The 17,871-nt window shown below is 49.8% G+C and overlaps 1 protein-coding gene across 1 annotated transcript; it reads left to right on the top strand.

Annotated features, from left to right (window-relative positions):
- Positions 1-13,106: 13,106 nt before the first annotated feature.
- MYMX (myomixer, myoblast fusion factor) lies at positions 13,107-14,424 on the top strand. Its single transcript, XM_046641395.1, has 2 exons — positions 13,107-13,306; positions 13,699-14,424. Exons 1-2 carry the CDS (start codon positions 13,279-13,281, stop codon positions 14,010-14,012), a joined length of 342 nt encoding a protein of 113 aa, XP_046497351.1. The 5' UTR covers positions 13,107-13,278; the 3' UTR covers positions 14,013-14,424.
- Positions 14,425-17,871: the final 3,447 nt, after the last annotated feature.

Genomic DNA, 17,871 nt, shown 5'->3' with positions numbered 1-17,871 from the left:
TAGCACAGGGCGCTGACAACTTCTGGCTGGGTGACCTTGGACAAGTCATTTCACTTCCCTAACAGAGTCTCCCTTTTTCTCACCTGTCGATCAGGGGTGACAGCGCCTATCTCAGAGGGGTGTTGTGTGGACACCTGAGATGATGAAGGTGAAGCCCCGAGCTGGGGGCTAGGCACGCAGTAAGCACTCTGTAGATGGTAAAGTCGTCATCATCACACTCAGATGCCAGCAGAGCCCGTGCACAGTTTGTGTGCTGAACAACTAAAGGGAGCATCATTCACCCAGATTATGACATGAGGGGCCCTCCAGAGCTTTACCACATGGCTGCCCTGTATTTGAGAAGTGAGATGAATTAACCTACATTTAATAAATATATCAAATTAATACATGCATGCAATACGTATGCAAACAGGCATACATCACATTCCTCCGCATCCAAAATCTAAACAGAAGTGCACCCCAGCTACACCCAGGCCTGGCTGCTCCCTCCTCATGCCCACCAAGTCTGGTCTCTGCTCATTCCACCCCTCACCATTTTACCAGCCCCTTCTGACTCGATCCCAGTTCAGCTTCAGCTGCCTCCATGCCCAGCCTAATCCCCTGGGAGGCCATTCCCACTATGTCCTTGCTATCTCCCAAAGGTCTGTAACCCCACTTTCTGCTCTTCTCTTCTGGTCCTCAGGGCGGGTAGCTTCCTCTGTTCATAGCACTGGGTGGCGAAGGGCACTAAGCCACGCTCGCTACCTGCATCCTGCTCTCATGCTGGGTGACCTCAGTTGAAGCCACGTGGCAGTCTAGATTTCATCTCTTGATGACTAACTGCCATTCTCCACAGCTGCTGCCCTGGTTTTCTCCAGGGGCCTCTCCACAGCCTCCAATTTTACTGCAAAGACGGGGCAACATCAGAGGAACAGCCTCAGTCCAATTTCTCCCATCCCTCAGGATACCTCCGCAGCTTCGTCTCCTGGTGTCTGGGAAGGTGGGGTCTAAAATGTGCTAGAAATCTTGCCATTTGCAAGATTGCAAGTGACGGACTTTGAGGGCATTACGCTAAGTGAAACAAGTCAGACAGAGAAAGACAAATACTATATGATCTCACTTACACATAGAACATTTTTAAAAACACTGAACTCATAGACATGGAGGACAGATTGGTGGTTGCTAGAGTTGGGGGGAGATGGGAAAAATGGGCCAAGGGGGTCAAAAGGTACAAACTTCCATTTATAAGATAAATAAGTCCTGGGGATGTAATGTACAGCAGAGTGACTGTAGTTAATAATCCGTATTGAGGGGCCAGCCTCGTGGCCGAGTGGTTGGGTTCATGCACTCCGCATTGACGGCCCAGAAAAAAAAACTTTTTTGAATATACTATATTGTATATTTGAAAATTGCCAGAAGTGTGGATTTTAAAAGTTCTCACCACAAGAAAAAACATTTTGTAATTATGTATAGTGATGGATAACTAAACTTATTGTGGTGATCATTTCACAATACATACAAATATCGAATCATTATGTTGTACACCTAAAGCTAATATAATGTTATACATCAACTATATCTCAATTTAGAAAATCCATAAAACATGCTAGAAATACCGTGGAACATCATGCAACAGTTAAAAGCAATGGCCTAGATACCACACAGCAACAGCTCTAAGAGCCTGAAAACAGCTGACTGGAAAATAATAAAGCAGAATGAACGCAATAGCTTTTTTTTTTTACATTTAAAAAAATGGTGTTTTTTAATAGACTACAAAATTTACCATCTGAACCATTCTTTTTTTTTAAGATTGGCACCTGAGCTAACAACTGTTGCCAATCTTCTTTTTCTTTTTCTGCTTTTTCTCCCCAAATCCCCCCAGTACATAGTTGCATATTCTAGTTGTAGGTCCTTCTAGTTGTGTTATGTGGGACGCCACTCAGCATGGCCTAATGAGAGATGCCATTTTGGTGCCCAGGATCCGAACCGGTGAAACCCTGGGCCACGGAAGCAGAGTGTGCACACAACCAGGCAGCCACGGGGCCAGCCCTTAACCATTCTCAAGTGTACAGTTCATTGGCATTAAGTATATTCACATTGTTGTACAACCATCACCACCACTATTATGAATAATGCTGCTGTGAACACTTGTATACAAGTTTTTGTATAAATGTGTGTTTTCAGTTCTCTTAGTAGATTCTTATACATCTTTCTAGAATTTCTCTATGCAAGTACAGATATCTATTCTTAATTCTCCACCCTCTTTGCACAAAAGGTAGCATATTATACACATTCGGTCTGCACTCTCCTTTTTTCACTTAAAAATATGTGTATCTTGGGAAGATTACAGATAAGCAAGGAGAAGAGGCTATAATGAGCCATGTGGTGACAGATTAGATTTGGAGATTTCAATATGAATTCACGTTTAGCTTAATGTAGATACAGATGATTATATAAAATATATTGGTAGATCTATGTATATATAAGGGTTAGTATAGACACATGCCTTTCCTCCCTCTGTCAGCTGAGAGGACCCAAAAGCAAGAACATTCCATTAGCAACCAGCAAACCTAATGCCCAATACTTGGCTTCTAATACCATTCTCCAATTGCTAGAACCAGGGCTCTTTGGAGAAAAGGCTGATTCTAGGACCAGGGCGGGAAATATACAAGGTGAGCCTGGAGCATCTTGTAATGCCAGAAAGTAAAGAAATGCTCAAAAAAATCGCAAAAACAAAAAACACATTAAGGAGAGTAGGTCAAAGGTGAAGCATAGTTTACCAGCCCTTAAGGGTGGGCTGCGCATAGTGACTTTCTTCCAGAGAAGATGTACGGAATGGGGGAGAAAAGAGTAACTTTATGTAGAGAAACACGATAAACATTACTTCAGGCAGGTGATCAAGATCAACATCAACAGTAAGGAGTCACTTTGATAGAACATATCCTTGATACGACATGATAAGAAGGGCATTTCACTTCTGTGGTTTCCTTCCCCCAAAACCCAAAACACCAGTCTAATGGTAAGAAAACCATCAGACAAATCCCATTAGAGGAACATTTTACAAAACTCCTGACTAGCACTCCCCAAACCTGTCAAAGTCATCAGAAACAAGGAAAGTCTGAGAAACTGTCACAGCCAAGAGGAACTAGGGATCCTGGCATAGGAAAGGGATATTAGGTAAAAACTAAGGAAATCTGAATAAAGTATGGGTTTTAGTTAACACTAACTTGTCAATACTGGTTCCTTAATTGTAACAAATATACTGTACTAAGGTAAGATGTTAAGTATAGGGGAAATTGGGTGTGGGGTATACAGAAGTTCTCCGTACTATCTTCACAATTTTTCCATAAATATAAAACTATTCTAAAATAAATAATTTGTTTTAAAAAGTAATTAAAATATATACCTTGGAGATATTCTTCTATTAGTGTATAGAGAGCTTCCGTATGACTTTTTATAGCTGCATGGTATTCCACTATCGTGGTCTCATTTATTTATCAGTCCTTATGATGGATTGTTTCCAGTCTTTTGCTATTATAAACAATGCTACAATTAATAACTCTATACATATGTCATTTTATACAGTGCAAATATTTCTCTAGGATAAATTTATAAAAGTAGGATATTGAGCTAAAGAGTTCATACATCAGTAATTCAGATAAATATTAAATTCCCCTCCATAAAGGAAGAACCAATTTATACTTCCACTAGCCGTATATGAGCAGCCTTATCAACGGGGTGTATGGTCAGACTTTTGCACATTGCTCATCCGATAGATGAAAAATGGTTTCTCAGTGTTCTTGTAATTTGCAGTCCTCTTATTGCGGTTGAAGCTGAGCAAATATTTGTGTTTTGCTTGCATCTTGTTTTCTGTGAGCTGGCCTCTTTATATTCTTTGCCCATTTTTATACTGCACTGTTGTGTTTTCCTTATAAAATTCTGGGAACTATTTATATTTTAGGAAGATTTGACCCTGGTCTTCACAGGGGCTGCAAATACTTCCCTTTGTTGGGAGTTTGTGGTTCCACGAGGTTTTTAATGTCTGCTGCATGGACTCTGCCCCTTTGCTCCAGCAGAACTGCTTTCCTCAGGCCATCTGTCTCCTCAGAGCCACATCTGAAAGTCCCCTAGTTCCTCATTCTTCCCGGTGTTGTACGACCTCTTGGTGACATTTCACTCTATACTGAAAACTCCTCTTGTGTGTAAGTAACATTTACTGTGTCTCTTGTCTGGCTCCAGGGGTTACATATTCTCATTAGAACATAGAAAACACAGAAAAACACACAGAACAAAACAAAACTCGCCTTTTATTCCACCTCCCAGGGTAACCACTTCCTGTTTATGGATGCCTATGTGTGTTTGTATGGGTGTATGCTTATTTATTTACAAAATCAATTTCTTAAATTTACCCAGTCCTTTCGGGAGTCTATAACTGCACTTTCCTACCTCTTGGATTTCTCTTTGTGCTTATTCTGTCCCCAAAAGCAAGAGAACTTGCTGACGTGGGTTGGAACTTTTCCCTCCTGCCCATCCCCACAACAGCTGCATTCTCTCTCCTGGACCCCCATTCACATTTCTCCTGCCTGCCCCGCTTTCAAGCGTCAGGGCTGCCCACACTCCTGCCAGCAACGGCAAACTCTAGGTCTCATTGGATCTTCAGAACCACCTTGTTAGGAACCTTGGCTCATCAACCCGTCCCTGCAAAAGATCCTGGCTTTCCTCCTTTTCTTAGTGACACCAGTCAAGAGGAATGTCCAAAGACTCGCCCAAGCATTGTTTCCAGCCCACAGCTTACACGCACCAAACATCCCTGAACTGAGCCCTGTTTTTTGGCCTCTCGTCTTTGCTCACGCTCTTGCTCACCGGGACTCTATCCCCCTCCCTGCGGCAGGTCTCCCCATGACTGTTTGTCACATTCTGCCCATCCTCTGCCCCCGCCCCGTGCACCCTCCACCTCTTCCTTTTCCTCCTGAGTCCCTCTCTGAAGCCCCCCCTCCTCCCTGGTCACTCCTTCAGGCCTCAGCTCAGGAGCTCCGTCCTCCAGGAGGCCTTTTCTGAGAAGTTCCACATGCATGCACCCGAGGCCCCACACTGGCCAGGTGCCCTGGACTCCCATAGTGCCAAGACTTCTCCCGGCAGAGCATTTATCTCTCTGGATTGTAATTTCCTGTTTACTCCTCTGTGTCCCCTACTGACTATACACTGGGGTCAGGACTGTCTTTTTCATTGACGTATTTCAAGTGCCTGCATGAAGGAACACTAAATAAATTTGTTGACTAAGGAAACGAATGGCTCTTCCAGCCAATGTGACCGCTCCCCACTTGGAAGCTCTCCATCCAGGATGCCCAAGGTGGTCCTGCTGGAATTGGAACCCTCCTGAGTCTGATATGCAAACTCCTCAACTTCAACCGTCTTCCTACCACCCTCTTCTGTCACTGAGGTCCTCTCTGAACCTCCGTTTATTCATTTGTCTAGAGAAGAGAACACTCAGGAGACAAGTATAAGGACCAAATGAACCATATACTTTGTAAATGCAGTGTGATGAATGAATATGAGATGTGGGTACATTATAAAAAAGAATGCCACCCTTCACTGAGCATGTTTTCCATACCAGGCACTGTTCTGACATCTAACCGGTATTAATGTCTTTCATCCGAACAAATCAGCTCTAGTTCATAGAAAAGTAAACTAAGGCACAGAGTAAACGACTTATTTGTCTAAATTTTTGCACTGGTAGAAGAGGAGCTGGCACTTGAACCTGGGCCCACAGCTCCAGAGACATTTGCTTAAGCACCACCCCATACTGCCTCTCTGTTCCACAATACTATTAGTATTATCTGGTCTGAAAGCTGTGCTTTTTGATTGGTTGCCCTCTTCAATTAATTAATCAATTGGGTTGTGTGACCCAATCACACAATCACTCTCTCCAGGCATGATTCTGACTCTAACGATAATTCTTTACATAGATTTTTGTGTAGATAATCACTTATCTATCCCAAGAATGGAGACATGTTCAAAATGTAGCTCTTTAAAAAGGACCATGTCCACACTTTCTGTTCTCTGACATTTGCATTATCAGATGCAAATAGAAAACATATCTGTCAGTTGAATTAAACACAGAGAAGCTTAATGGCATCTGCTTTGTCATAATTGACACAGGTTTGCCTTCAGTGGTATTGACAGATGTGCAGTCCCCAAACCCACCATTCCAGGTCCCCTAAGCACTCTTAGGATGAAGTTTCCAGTCCCTTCCTTCATATTTTCAGAATTCCCTCACCAAGGGAGATGGGGGCCAGGGAGGGGAGGAAGAGGCCAGCCTGGTGGGGGTCTCCACTTGGATTCACAAGGGACAGGAGAAGAGAGATGAGGACAGGTTTGTGGGCACTCGTAATCCTTCTGGACCGCCATGGAGGTGGTGTGGCAAGGTCACCCCCACGTAGGCGGGTCCCCCCGGCCTCCCTCCTTTGCCTGTCCTGGTTCCACTGCCTGGATGTCAGCCTCATCCCAGGCAGAAAGCACCAACTCCTGCCTCCAGGACCAGAGAAGGGAGGGAGGCCGGAAGGGGCCAGCTCCGCACACCCAAGGAGAGACTGACGACAGAATGGAGGATGCCCCCCAGGGGACAGCCGGACACAAGAGGCCTGCCTCCCGCATCACGCTCCCTAACTGCCTTTGCTCCTCAGGGGCCAGAAACTTGTGGGAGGCAGGGAGGCAAAGAGAAGGGAAAAGATGGAAGAGAGGGAGAGAGCTCCAGAGAAAAAGAGTAAGAGGTTAGGGAGATCAGCACATGTTCCACTATTAAATGAATGATATACAGAATAATAATGAAATACAGAGGATAGTAAATAATATACAACAGTATTAAATACTTCCATGTATTCACCACAAAGACTAAACGGTGTTAACATTTTGCCATATTTCCTTCGGCTTTCCTCATTTTTTAAAAGGGATAATACATTGCAGACACAGCTATAATCTGCCCCCCACCTCCAACTGTGGACCGTCATTTCATCTGTCCCTTCTCCCTTAGAAGGAACCGTTCTCCTGAAGTCCTGTCTGTCTTTCCCATCTGTGTTTCCGCTTTTACTAAACGGGTATGTATCCACGAAAATATATACTGTTGCTCCTGTGTCAAGTTTTTACATAAATGGTATAATCTGGCTCATATCCCCTTGCCACTTGGTTTTATCTTTCTCAGCATCATGTTTTTGATACTTATCCATGTCGACACTTGAGGGTGAGTGCATTAATTTTATCTGCTGCATAGTATTCCATCTGATGACTCAGTTTACTTTTCTGTTCTCCTGTTGCGGGACACCCGTTTCCAGTGTTTTTGTTATTACAAGAAACGTGAACGGACATCCTTGTACACGTCTCCCTGGGTGCATCTATGAGAATTTCTCTGGAGTCACATCTAGAAGCAGAATTACTGGGTTCCAGGGAAATCTGGGTTTCCAGCTTTACCAGATTTTGCTAATTGTCGTCTAAAATGACTGTGCCAGTGAGCTTTCCGTCCAGCGTGCCATGAATTTCTACTTCTCAGGGTTGCAAAATTTTTCCAAACATAATTTGCACTTCCTTTTTGCTGGTGTGGATAAGTAACTGTTTATATAGTCCTATCATGGGCCTATCATGTTTCCTCTTCAGGAAATGACCTGCTCTCGCCCTTTGTTAATTTTCCTTTTGTTTTCTGTTTTTTTTTCCTTGCTGATTATGAAAGTACTTTATGATTGCTATAAATCTTTCTTTTTTTCACTTTGTTTGTAATGTTTCTTGTTAATTGGAAGTTTTTAAATTATTATCAAAGCTGAGTGATTGATACATGCGGGCTCTTTAAACTATTATCTCTACTTTTGTGTGGTTTTGAAAATGACCATAACAAGAAGTTTGTAAAAACCTATAAAACAAATAATTCTCTACTATCCCAAATTCCTTAAGATCAGCTCCAAATTTGATAGTTTTACTCTCCACATTCAGGGCTCTAATGCCACTGGAATTTACTGTCGTAGTTGGTGTGCCAGAGGATCTAATCTTGTTTTTCCCTCATGGATGGCCAGCTGTCCCCGCCCCATTCCTGACCCGTATGTCCCTTCTCCTCTGACCAGAAATTCCCCCTTTGCCCCATAGATTCTTGGCTTTGTGTCAAGCTCTCTATTCTATTCCTTAGTCACCTGTCTATTTTTGCATCTTGCCGCACTGTTTCAATTTCCGAGTTAGCAGATTGGCGTCTGTAGAGCCAGGTTGGAACTCCTTCTTTTTCTTCTTTTCTTCTTCTTGGTTCTTTGTCCTTCCATATAAATTTTATGATCAGTTTACTCAATTCCAGAAAGGGGAAAAAATGACACTGTTGGGTTAACTGTAATCGCACTGAATTTACAGATTCGTTTGAGGGAGAGATAACATCTTTACAACATGATTTCTTCCTGTCCGTTATCTTGGCACGTCCATTTGCTTATTTAGGTCTTTTTGGGTCCCTATGTAAACATTTTGTTTGTTTTCTCCGTTAGGGTCTCGCTCAGTCTTTGTTAGTTTCCCTCCGGGGCCTGTGGTTTTGTGGGTCTCCCTCCGCACAGCAGATATGCCAGGCACGTCCTTCCTTACCCCTACTCCAGCCCCTTGGTCCAGGCGCCTCCCTCCCACTGTCCAGGGAGCAGCTGTCCTGCCCCAGCAGCTGACTGTTCCTGCGAGGCTTTGCCAGAGCGGGTAGGGCTCCCACCTCCCACCTCGGGTCCTGTCAGCTGAGTCTGGGGAGAGTGACAGTTGTTTGAGCGAAGACAATGGGCTGCATTCTGGACGGGCCCCTCTCTGGGCCTCCTGCTCCCCAGCCAGAGCAACTGTTTTTATAGATAGGGTAGGGCCCCACCTGTCAGCTCTAGATACTCTTTCAGGCCACATCCAACTCCCTGATCCATTTTCTTCACGTCTTATGAGCAGATCTGTGTGTGTCCTACTGCCCAACTGCCTGTCGGTGTGTCTGTCATTGCCTGGAATTGGTGGGCAGGGGAATGGTGGACAAGGGTAAGGGACCGTCCCTCCCACGTGCATCACCTCTTACCCCGGAGCAGCTGCAGGTCACAAAGTCTTCTCTCATTTGTGACCACACTCAGGTCTCAGATCTTCACAGGACGGACAGTGCCAGGGCTACTGTCGCAGGTAGAGAGGTGCTGTGATGGGTGACAGGGCTGAACTCCCAATTCCTGGCTAATATCCTGCCCTTCGCCACCGACGCTTCCTACACCTAGCTGGCCTCCGCACCTGCTCTTCAACGCCTGCTCCCCTCAGCACTCCCTGCCCTTGATGAGGCCTCCCTGTCTCTTTTCAGGTCTCTTTGGATGGGGGTCAGCACTGCCCTCATCCTCCCACAGCCAGGAAGCGCTCCTGGCCACGCTGACCCCCCAGAAGGGACAACAGGACAGTGAAACAAGACACAGCCAGGGGCCAGGGTCTCAAGGGAACCCAGGCCTCCCTCCATCGATTCTTTAAGCACTCACTGAGCCCCAGCCTCCACTCTCAGGGGCTGCTCATGAGCATCAGGGTGCCCCGTAGCAGATCTTCAAGGAACAGACAATGGGGCTGGCTCCAGATGTAAGGTGTACCGGGGAGGAAAACCCAAAAAGATGGAGGAAAATAAACTCCTGTTTATTGGACACCTTCTAGGGGCCAACCTCTGGACCTAGTCTTCGCCCATCTCTTGATCCTGTCAGAGGTGGGTATTACGAGAATTCCCATTTCAGGGAAGATGGCCGCCACACAGCACAACTCCAGAGGGGTCATTCCCACCCCAAGTTGTACAATGTACAGTCTGCTCAGGCATCCAGAGAGGCCCTGAGAGGGCGTCCCAGAGCCCGCATGTGAATCCAGATCTGAGTGACCAGTGCACTTCCCCTCCCTGTGCAGGTCACTGGCCATCCTGGAGAGTGCTTTGGACACCGGGATGGGAACAAGCAGAAAGGTGTGGGAGGAACAGGATACCCCGTGCGCCCAGGTCTTGAGAAAACCCATCAGCTCTACTACAATTCTCGCCACCCCACCCTCGGTTTACCCAGCTGCGTGTCTGTCACTCCACTGACTCTTGGGGTGTCTCTCCTGTTCACCACTGTGTCCTTGGCACCTTGCACAGGCCTGGCACACAGGGAGCACTCGAGGCTTGTTGTTGACGTAAGTGGCCCAATTAACCAATGCGTATATATGGGGGTGGTAGGGGCCCCCAGGATGCTTCTAGATGGCTCAGAGGATCTGGGAAGAGGACCAGGGAGGACGAGGCCAGGGGTCAGGGGTCACTTACTGCCAAGCCCACAGGCCTCAACTTCACAAGCTGGCATCCAGACACTTTTTGTTTTTAATTGACTTTGAGGAACAGGAGGCTTGGCCAATTTCCTCAAAGTGGCCTGGCCCTTTCCTGGCCAGGACAGAGTGAAAGGCAGAGGTCAGGGCAGAGTAGGCAGGGTCTGCCACACAAAGCTAAATCAGGAACTGCTCCATGGCAGCTCTGTTGTCAGAGAGGATGCTTATTTTTCCAGGAAAGGCTGAGGAAATCTTTAGCAGAGTCCTTGGCTTTCTGCCTTAGAGAAAATGTCTGGGGCAGGAGGGGAGGGTAGGAAGGAAGTGGAGAGAAGAGTTTATCCCAGGACAGGGTGGGGGACAGAGAGTAAACTAAGACTCCCACCAGCCCTGCACCCAGCTGCTGCCCCTCCCCACCTCCCTTCCCAACCCCCTCAGAGATCCCCCATTGTTACCAGAGACGACATCCTGTTTCCTTTACCCACCTCACTGTCCAGACCCCTGGACGCTCTGTTCACAGGGTGCAGGGAGGGGCAAGAGTCCGGCCCGAGGCCCAGAGTCCAAAGATCTCACAGCTGGAAGATCCCACAGCTGTGGAAACTGAGTCTGGGACCCGAGGGGTGTGATTTACCCAAGATCCCGGCCACTGCAGATCTGGGCCAGCACGGCAGGGCCTCCAGGGGTCCCTGGAGATGACACATTTCGGAGGTTTCCAAATAGAACCATTAAGGCCTGACTTGCCCTACCCTAAGTTCAGTGTGGTCAGTTCCTCCCTTCCAAGAGGCTCTCTCCCAGCTGGTTGTGGCCCACAGGGTTCTTACATACATCCTAGGAATGTGTTTGGATCCATGGAGCTCTGGGGCTCAACAGCACAGGCCCTGGGACAAGCAGGCCTGGGTGGATCCCAACACAGAACCTCTATTTGTTTATTTATTCTTATAGTAAATGTTTATTGCCAAGTACTGGGGACACAGTAGACAAAACAGACACAACTCCATACTCTCATGGAGTTTACATTCTAGCGGAGGAGGCAGATAATCATAAGATAGGCAGTAAAATATATAGCATGTCAGACAATGATTTGCTGCAGAGACAAATAGAGCAGAGGAAGGGATGGAGAGGAACCAGCAGGAGATGGAGTGGAGAGAGTGTACTTTTAAATAGGATGGATGGGTAACATTTGGGCAAAGACTTGAAGGAGGTGAGAGATGAAGCCATGTGGATACCTGGAGAAAGAGCCCTGTAGGCAAGAGCAATAGTAGGTGCAAAGGCCCTGAGGCAGAAACATATCTGGCACAGTTAAGGAACAGCAAGGAGGCCAGTGTGCTGGAGCAGAGAGAGAGGGGCAAGGACTAGAAGTTGAATCAGGACGTCAGGGGAGGTCAGACCACCTAAGGCCTTGTAGGTCACAATCAAAGCCTTTGGCTTTAACTTTGAGGGAGATGGGAGCCACTGGACAGTTTGAGCAGAAAAAGGACAGGATCCGATTCACGTTTTGTAAAGATCATTCTGGTCACTGTGTGGAAAAGAGAAACGAGTACACCAGTTAGGAAGCTACTATAATAATTCAGAAGAATACTCAGACAAAGGTAGTCATGGTGAGAAGTGGTGAGATTCTGAATATTTGAGAAGTAGAGCCACCAGGATTTACTAATGTGGGTAGTGAACTGTGACAGAAAGAGAGAAGTCAAGGATAACTTCCAAGATTTCCGCCAGAGTAAGTAGAACGATGCAGCTGCCAATTATAAAGATGAGAAAGCCTGAGGAAGGGACAGGTTTGGGAGGAAATCAAACCATTTATCTGTGTGATTCTGGGTAAGTTGCGTAACCACTCTGAACCTCAGTTTCTTCATCTGTACAGTAGTTATAATAAACACTCCCCTGCAGTGGTGGTGAGAACTAAGTGAGATCATGAACTCACAGGTTTGGCAAACAGATACACTCAACACACATGCCATGCACAGTGCAGGGATGACACGTGGCCGTCCCATCTCCTCAGGAAGCCACTGGAAGGAGAGAAAGACGACACCTATAAATCTATATTCCAGCTCCTCTTCCCTGCTTCCTCCAGGTAGAAGTGGGACAGACCTTTTTGACGTTTAAGTTTTCTTTCTTCACGGTCTTTGACACTTCTGGAGATGGTGATGATGCTACTGGAGGCTGGTGGTGGGGTGGCGATAAAGATCTTAGTCCCATGCCTGTGAAGCTTACAAGACACTTACACGGCCATTTTCTCATCTGAGTCCAGCAAGGCAGAAATTAAACCCATGTTATGAAGTAGGAGAATAAGGTATTTGAAAACAACACAAACCAAAACAAACCCAGACTGTCTCTACCTCACTATCACAAGGAACCTCATTTAATCTTTGGGGTAAAGAAAGTGGGTAAGAGGGTCCGGAAGCGGGTATCGCTCTTCCTGTCGTTGAGTGGGAGTGCTGCCCAGCTGTCCAGCTGGGCTCAGGTAGGAGACAGATGGTGACCCCACTCCTCCACCCCCAGGAGAGGGCCCACAAGTGCCTGCCCAGTCCTCGTTCCCCTGTCTCAGCCACTCCAGACATGTCTGGCAGGTCTGGGCTGCAGCCTTACAGCTTCTGAGGTTTGGGCCAGTGGGTCTCATACACTGTCCCATTCCAGTTACTCTCCCCAGTTCCTCCCAGTTACTGAGGTAACAGAAGAGGGGACTGGAGCCCAGAAGAATCACCGTGGCTAAAATCACACCATTAGAAAGTGCAGTCTGGCTTCCAACTCCGAGGTCTGCCCCCAGCAGGAAGAATTCCTGCATTCCAATTCCTTCCACTTCTGCCAGCCCAGCTGCCCCCTCCCCTCCATCTACCAGGTGGCAGAACACAGCTGTCTTTTCGTGGCTCCCTGGGCCCAGCAAGCTGTCCTGGGTGGGACTGAGCTGAGTGGGGCAGTCCTGTGCAGCGTCCAGTGAGGCTGTGCTCCCGCAGGCAAATGCAGCCAGAGATCGGCTCTGAGCAGCAGTTCTGACCGGTGAGAGCTGCTGCTGATGGACGGATGGACGGATGGATGGATGGATGGATCGGTGGGAGTGGGGGACGGGGAGGGTAGGGAGTGTGGGAGTAGGGGATGGGGAGGGTAAAAAGTGTAGGTCAGGGTGATCAAGGGCCCTCAAAAGAAAACTTAGAATTGCCTGGGGAAGAACTTCAGCTGGACTGGGGGAGAGGGGCTGGGGAATGCCAGGTGACTGAGGGTCACCAGGGAACAGCAGGAGCCCCTGGAAGCTGGTGTCAGCAAGCTTTACTGTGGCTTTGGCTCTGCTTCTCCTTAGCTATGGGGAGAAACCTCCTTCCCCAGCTGCCCTGCCATGAGAAAGGGCTTCAGGACAGCAAAACCGGACCCGCAAATTAAGGTCTGGGGAGCGTGAGGGTGTAAACTGAAGGGAGGGAAATCCTGCCCACCCCCTGTCTTTGCCAGGTGAGGAGGGAGTGGCAAAGGCAAGCCTAGAGTCTGCACTGCCTTCAAGGCCAGCGGCCATGCCCGTTCCGCTGCTCCCACTGCTGCTGCGGACGCTGCTGTCCCGCCTGCTGCTGCCCGCTGCCCGCCTGGCCCGCCGGCACCTCCTGCCCCTGCTGCGCCACCTGGCTCGCCGCCTGGCCTCCCAGGACATGCGAGAGGCTTTGCTGAGCTGTCTGTTGTTCATCCTCAGCCAGAGACACCCGCCGGATGCTGGGGAGGCCTCCAGAGTAGCCCACTCTGAGAGGAGGGAGAGGCTAGCCCCCCAAAAATGAGGCCACAAGTCCTGGGAGAAGCTGTATTCATTGAACCGCTTTCTTTTGGAGTGAGACAGTCCTGGCACTGTCACTGGCCACAGCCTGCCCAGTGGGGGACTGAGCATGAGGGGTCAGACCAGGACATGCCTCCCCACTCCCAGCGGAAATGACTGGAAGGATGCCCTGCATCGAACGGGAAACCCATCACTACCCCTCCCTCCCCCTGCATTCCTCCCAAGACCCTTCCTAACCACCTCTGGCCTGAGCCCAGAGAGGAACTCACTCGCCCCTACCCCCAGCACTCGGGGATGCGGGGTCCCGTGATAGACAACGCTTATGCCAAGGACAACTGAAAATTGAGCTGAATTGAGAGAAGAGATTTCAACCTGTCTTCCAGACTCAGTACCTCAAAATAAGACCTTGGTTCCCTAGGGAGCCAGTCCCATTCCCTAAAGCCCAGCATGTAGCAGGTGTTCAATAAATACTTGTTGATTCGAATTCTTGGGGCACCTTGGAGGGTCTTGTCACCTCTACTCCTACACGGCAAGACAATCTCACCTAGCCACCAGTGGGGTGGAGAAACAACTCAAGGCTTTCTTTTGCTACCTATCCCATTGCCCCTCAATCCTTATCTCCCTTCAGTCGGTATGTCACACTGTGACCCAGGGGTCTTGGGTCTGACTTGGAGAAGGTTGGGCTGGCCAGCTCAAGCTAAGGAAGAAAACGTCCTCAGCCAGCTGGAGACCCTTCTCAGCTAACGGCGGTGGGGAGAGGGAGAGTTGTTTGCTAAGGGGCCTGTGGGCAGCCACCCAGGGGAGTGGGGCACAAACGCATGTCCCTGAGGGGCACGCTGCCCCTGAAGGGGGGCGGGGGGAATGACCTGAGGCATTCACCTCATCATTTTCCCCTTCCCAAAGGGAGGGCCCTCAGGGGTCAAGCAAGAGTAGTCAGATGCATTTGCATTGCGCCCTGGCCTCCGGATAATTTGCTTACTGTTCCCATGCAACAGTCCTCCTGCTCCGGCCCACCCCAGCGAGTCTTGGGCTCTAGGTGCCGAGGGGGTAGTGAGGACACAGGACCCTATCCTGTCCCCAAACTCGTCAGAAGCTTGGCCCGAGGTAACCGCTAAGACCAGAGCTGTGCACCCCCACCCCAGCCCTGCTGGGCTTTCCGTCAGACCCCCGACCCTCCACCCCTCGGCACCATCTGCTTCCCCATGGAGTCCTCAAAAGCCAGCGCACGTGCTCACCCCTCCCGGGAAGGCGACCCGGGGTAGGGGTTTGGGGGCGGAGTGAAAGCTGTTCAAGCCCCGGGTCTCCTAACCGCATTCCCCTCCAGGATCTCGAGCGCCCATTTTTGTGCTTGCTCCCGACCTCCCTCCTGCCGGCCTCCCTCCCGTCCCCCTCCCGCGCAGCTCCGCGGCGGCTCCGTCCCGCCCTGGCAGTCCCTCTCCCACCCCGGGGCAGAGCCGGCTCAGACCCGGCGCGGGCTGCGATTTCTCGCCACGGCCGCGGCCCCAGCCCACCGGGTAGGAGGCCAGGAGAGGACCAGAGACCCGCCGGCCAGAGAATTTCCGTCCCCTCTGCCATCCTCCCTCCCCAACTGCGGACTCCCCCTCCTGAGTCTCAGCAGGAGCGCGGGGGACGAGGCGGGGGGCGGGGCGGAGAGAGGGGAGCCGGGAACCCGGGGGGCGGGAGGGGGGAATATCTATGGAGACGGAATGTACGGTCTCTGGGGAGGGAGGTAACTTTTCTCTCTTCGACTTTAAAGGCGGCAGGCCACAAGTAGACCGCTGTCCTCCCAAACCACATACAGATGCCTCAAAAGTCAGAGACCCGCTCAGAGCAGAGGGTAAGGGCAAAGGGCTGAGAAACCGAGTCCAGACCTAGTGAACAGAGTCATCTTTTTTTGTTTGTTTTTCTTTTTAAAGATTTCATTTTTCCTTTTTCTCCCCAAAGCCTCCCGGTACATAGCTGTATGTTTTTAGTTGTGGGTTCTTCTAGTTGTGGCATGTGGGATGCCACCTCAGCATGGCCTGATGAGCGGTGCCATGTCCACACCCAGGATCAGAACCGGTAAAACCCTGGGCCACCCAAGCTGGAGTGCACAAACAACCACTCAGCCACGGGGCCGGCCCCAAGAGTCAAGTCTTCTTAAGCCCTGACCCCCATAGCCATCCCAGAGCATCCACAAATAAGGTCAGGGAAGTGAGCCAAGTTGGATCCTGAGAGGACTGGATCCTGTCTTTATTTTAAATGTTGATGTTTTATTCATCATGGATTTTTTGGCATTATCTTTGATTTTTAAGAATACTGCATTCAGATATTTATCTTGCTTCCTGAATTTTTTAGCACCCTCTTAGGTTTTGCACCTCAGGCAGACTGCCTCCCTGGCCTCTCCCTAGTCCCAGCCGGGCCACAAAGGCAACTGCCCATGTATGTACACAGCCATGAGACATGTGCGGGTGACATATTGCCAGCTCAGCTGAGCAAACACAGATGCACACAGGGCTGGAAAGATAGGACTCTGCGTGAGGTGCACACAGATGCACACAGGGCTGGAAAGATAGGACTCTGTGTGAGGTGCGTCACCATCTCAAAGAGGGTGGGGGTTGGGTGCAGCCCTTCCCACCCCACTCCTGTGCCGGGAGCCCAGGGAGGGAGAGAGCCGGAAGACTGGGCAGAAGGTGATGAGGACTGGCCGGGCCTGGCTAGAAACACTTTGGGCACAGACCCATGTGAGTTGGGGCTCTGAGACTGTCCAGCAGGGGGCCCAGGTACCCAGCAACCATCTCTGCCCAGGGAGGCATCTCTGGAGCGGGGAGGAGGGTGCTGGCGGGGGAGGGGGGGGGGCCCTGGCAGGGCGAGCGCCAGATGGGCTTCTCTCCAGCAATAACAGCCCTGGCTGTTGCCATCCAGTGAGCGGGCCAAGCCTCAGCAGAGGTGGGGAGAGGAACCAGCCTTCCCCTGTCTGGCCTGGGACCCTCACCACTTCCCTCCAGTTTCTTTCCACTTCCAGCCCCCTTTGCACAGCCACTGGCCACCAGCCTGGCCATGTCTGGCAGATCTGTCTGAACACTAAGGCCTGCCACCCCCACAGGCCCTGAGACAGGAAATGAAGGTGGGGAGAGAGACAGGGGCCAAGAAAAGAGGGGAGAGGCGGGAAGAGAGAGAGACTGGACAAACACAGGGTGGGAATGGGGTAGCAGGGGTAGACCCACACATGACGCTGCCCTCAAGCCGTGGGACAGCGTCTAGAAAAATACCATATATAGCCCTCTTCCTGCCCTCTGTTTGCTGAAGTCTGGGGGATGATGGTGTGTCATGTCTCTGAGGGGTGTGGAGCCAGAATGCTGGGAATACCCCTCCTGGAGTAGCTTGGGGAGAGTGCGCTGACTCCAAGTGGAAAACCTACCCTTCCCCTCAAGGCCCATCTGTTCTCTGGGGAAAGGGTGTGACTCTGCCTTATCCCGTGGTGTTAGTACGCCTAATTGTTAATTAGTGTCTGTGGCTTTTCCAGGAAACCGGCCTGTTGGTTAGTCGGGCACGGGAGTGAGGATAGGGGGTGCTGGACCAGATTTTCTCTCCTCAGACCCTCTCCAGCCTCTGAATTGTCCCCCAGCACTGAGGGCTGCCACAGGGGCAGTGACTCCCTCTCCCCCAGATTTACTGACCAACAGAAAAGGAAGGAATCCTTCCTCCTCCCTTGGAGGTGGAAGAAGGACTGACCACTCCTCAGGATGCCCACTCCCTTCCTCCTCAGCTAGTGGAGGATGTGGGTTCAGCTTCAGCATCTGCCTCTGAGTATCAGGACAATAGGATTCACTCAGGATGTAAGGCTGTTCCTGGCCTTTTCTCTTTCCATCCCCAACTGTGCC

The sequence above is a fragment of the Equus quagga genome, chromosome 15 (assembly GCF_021613505.1).
Source record: "Equus quagga isolate Etosha38 chromosome 15, UCLA_HA_Equagga_1.0, whole genome shotgun sequence".
Classification (NCBI taxonomy): domain Eukaryota; kingdom Metazoa; phylum Chordata; class Mammalia; order Perissodactyla; family Equidae; genus Equus; species Equus quagga.
This window is presented reverse-complemented; position numbering and strand designations above follow the sequence as displayed.

Bases quoted from the DNA above. Each gene is read 5' to 3' on its own strand.
- MYMX (XM_046641395.1), top strand. From the start codon at position 13,279: ATGGACGGATGGATGGATGGATGGATCG. The intron at 13,307-13,698 runs GTGGGAGTGGGG...TGTCTTTGCCAG, and splicing joins ATGGATGGATGGATGGATCG to GTGAGGAGGGAGTGGCAAAG.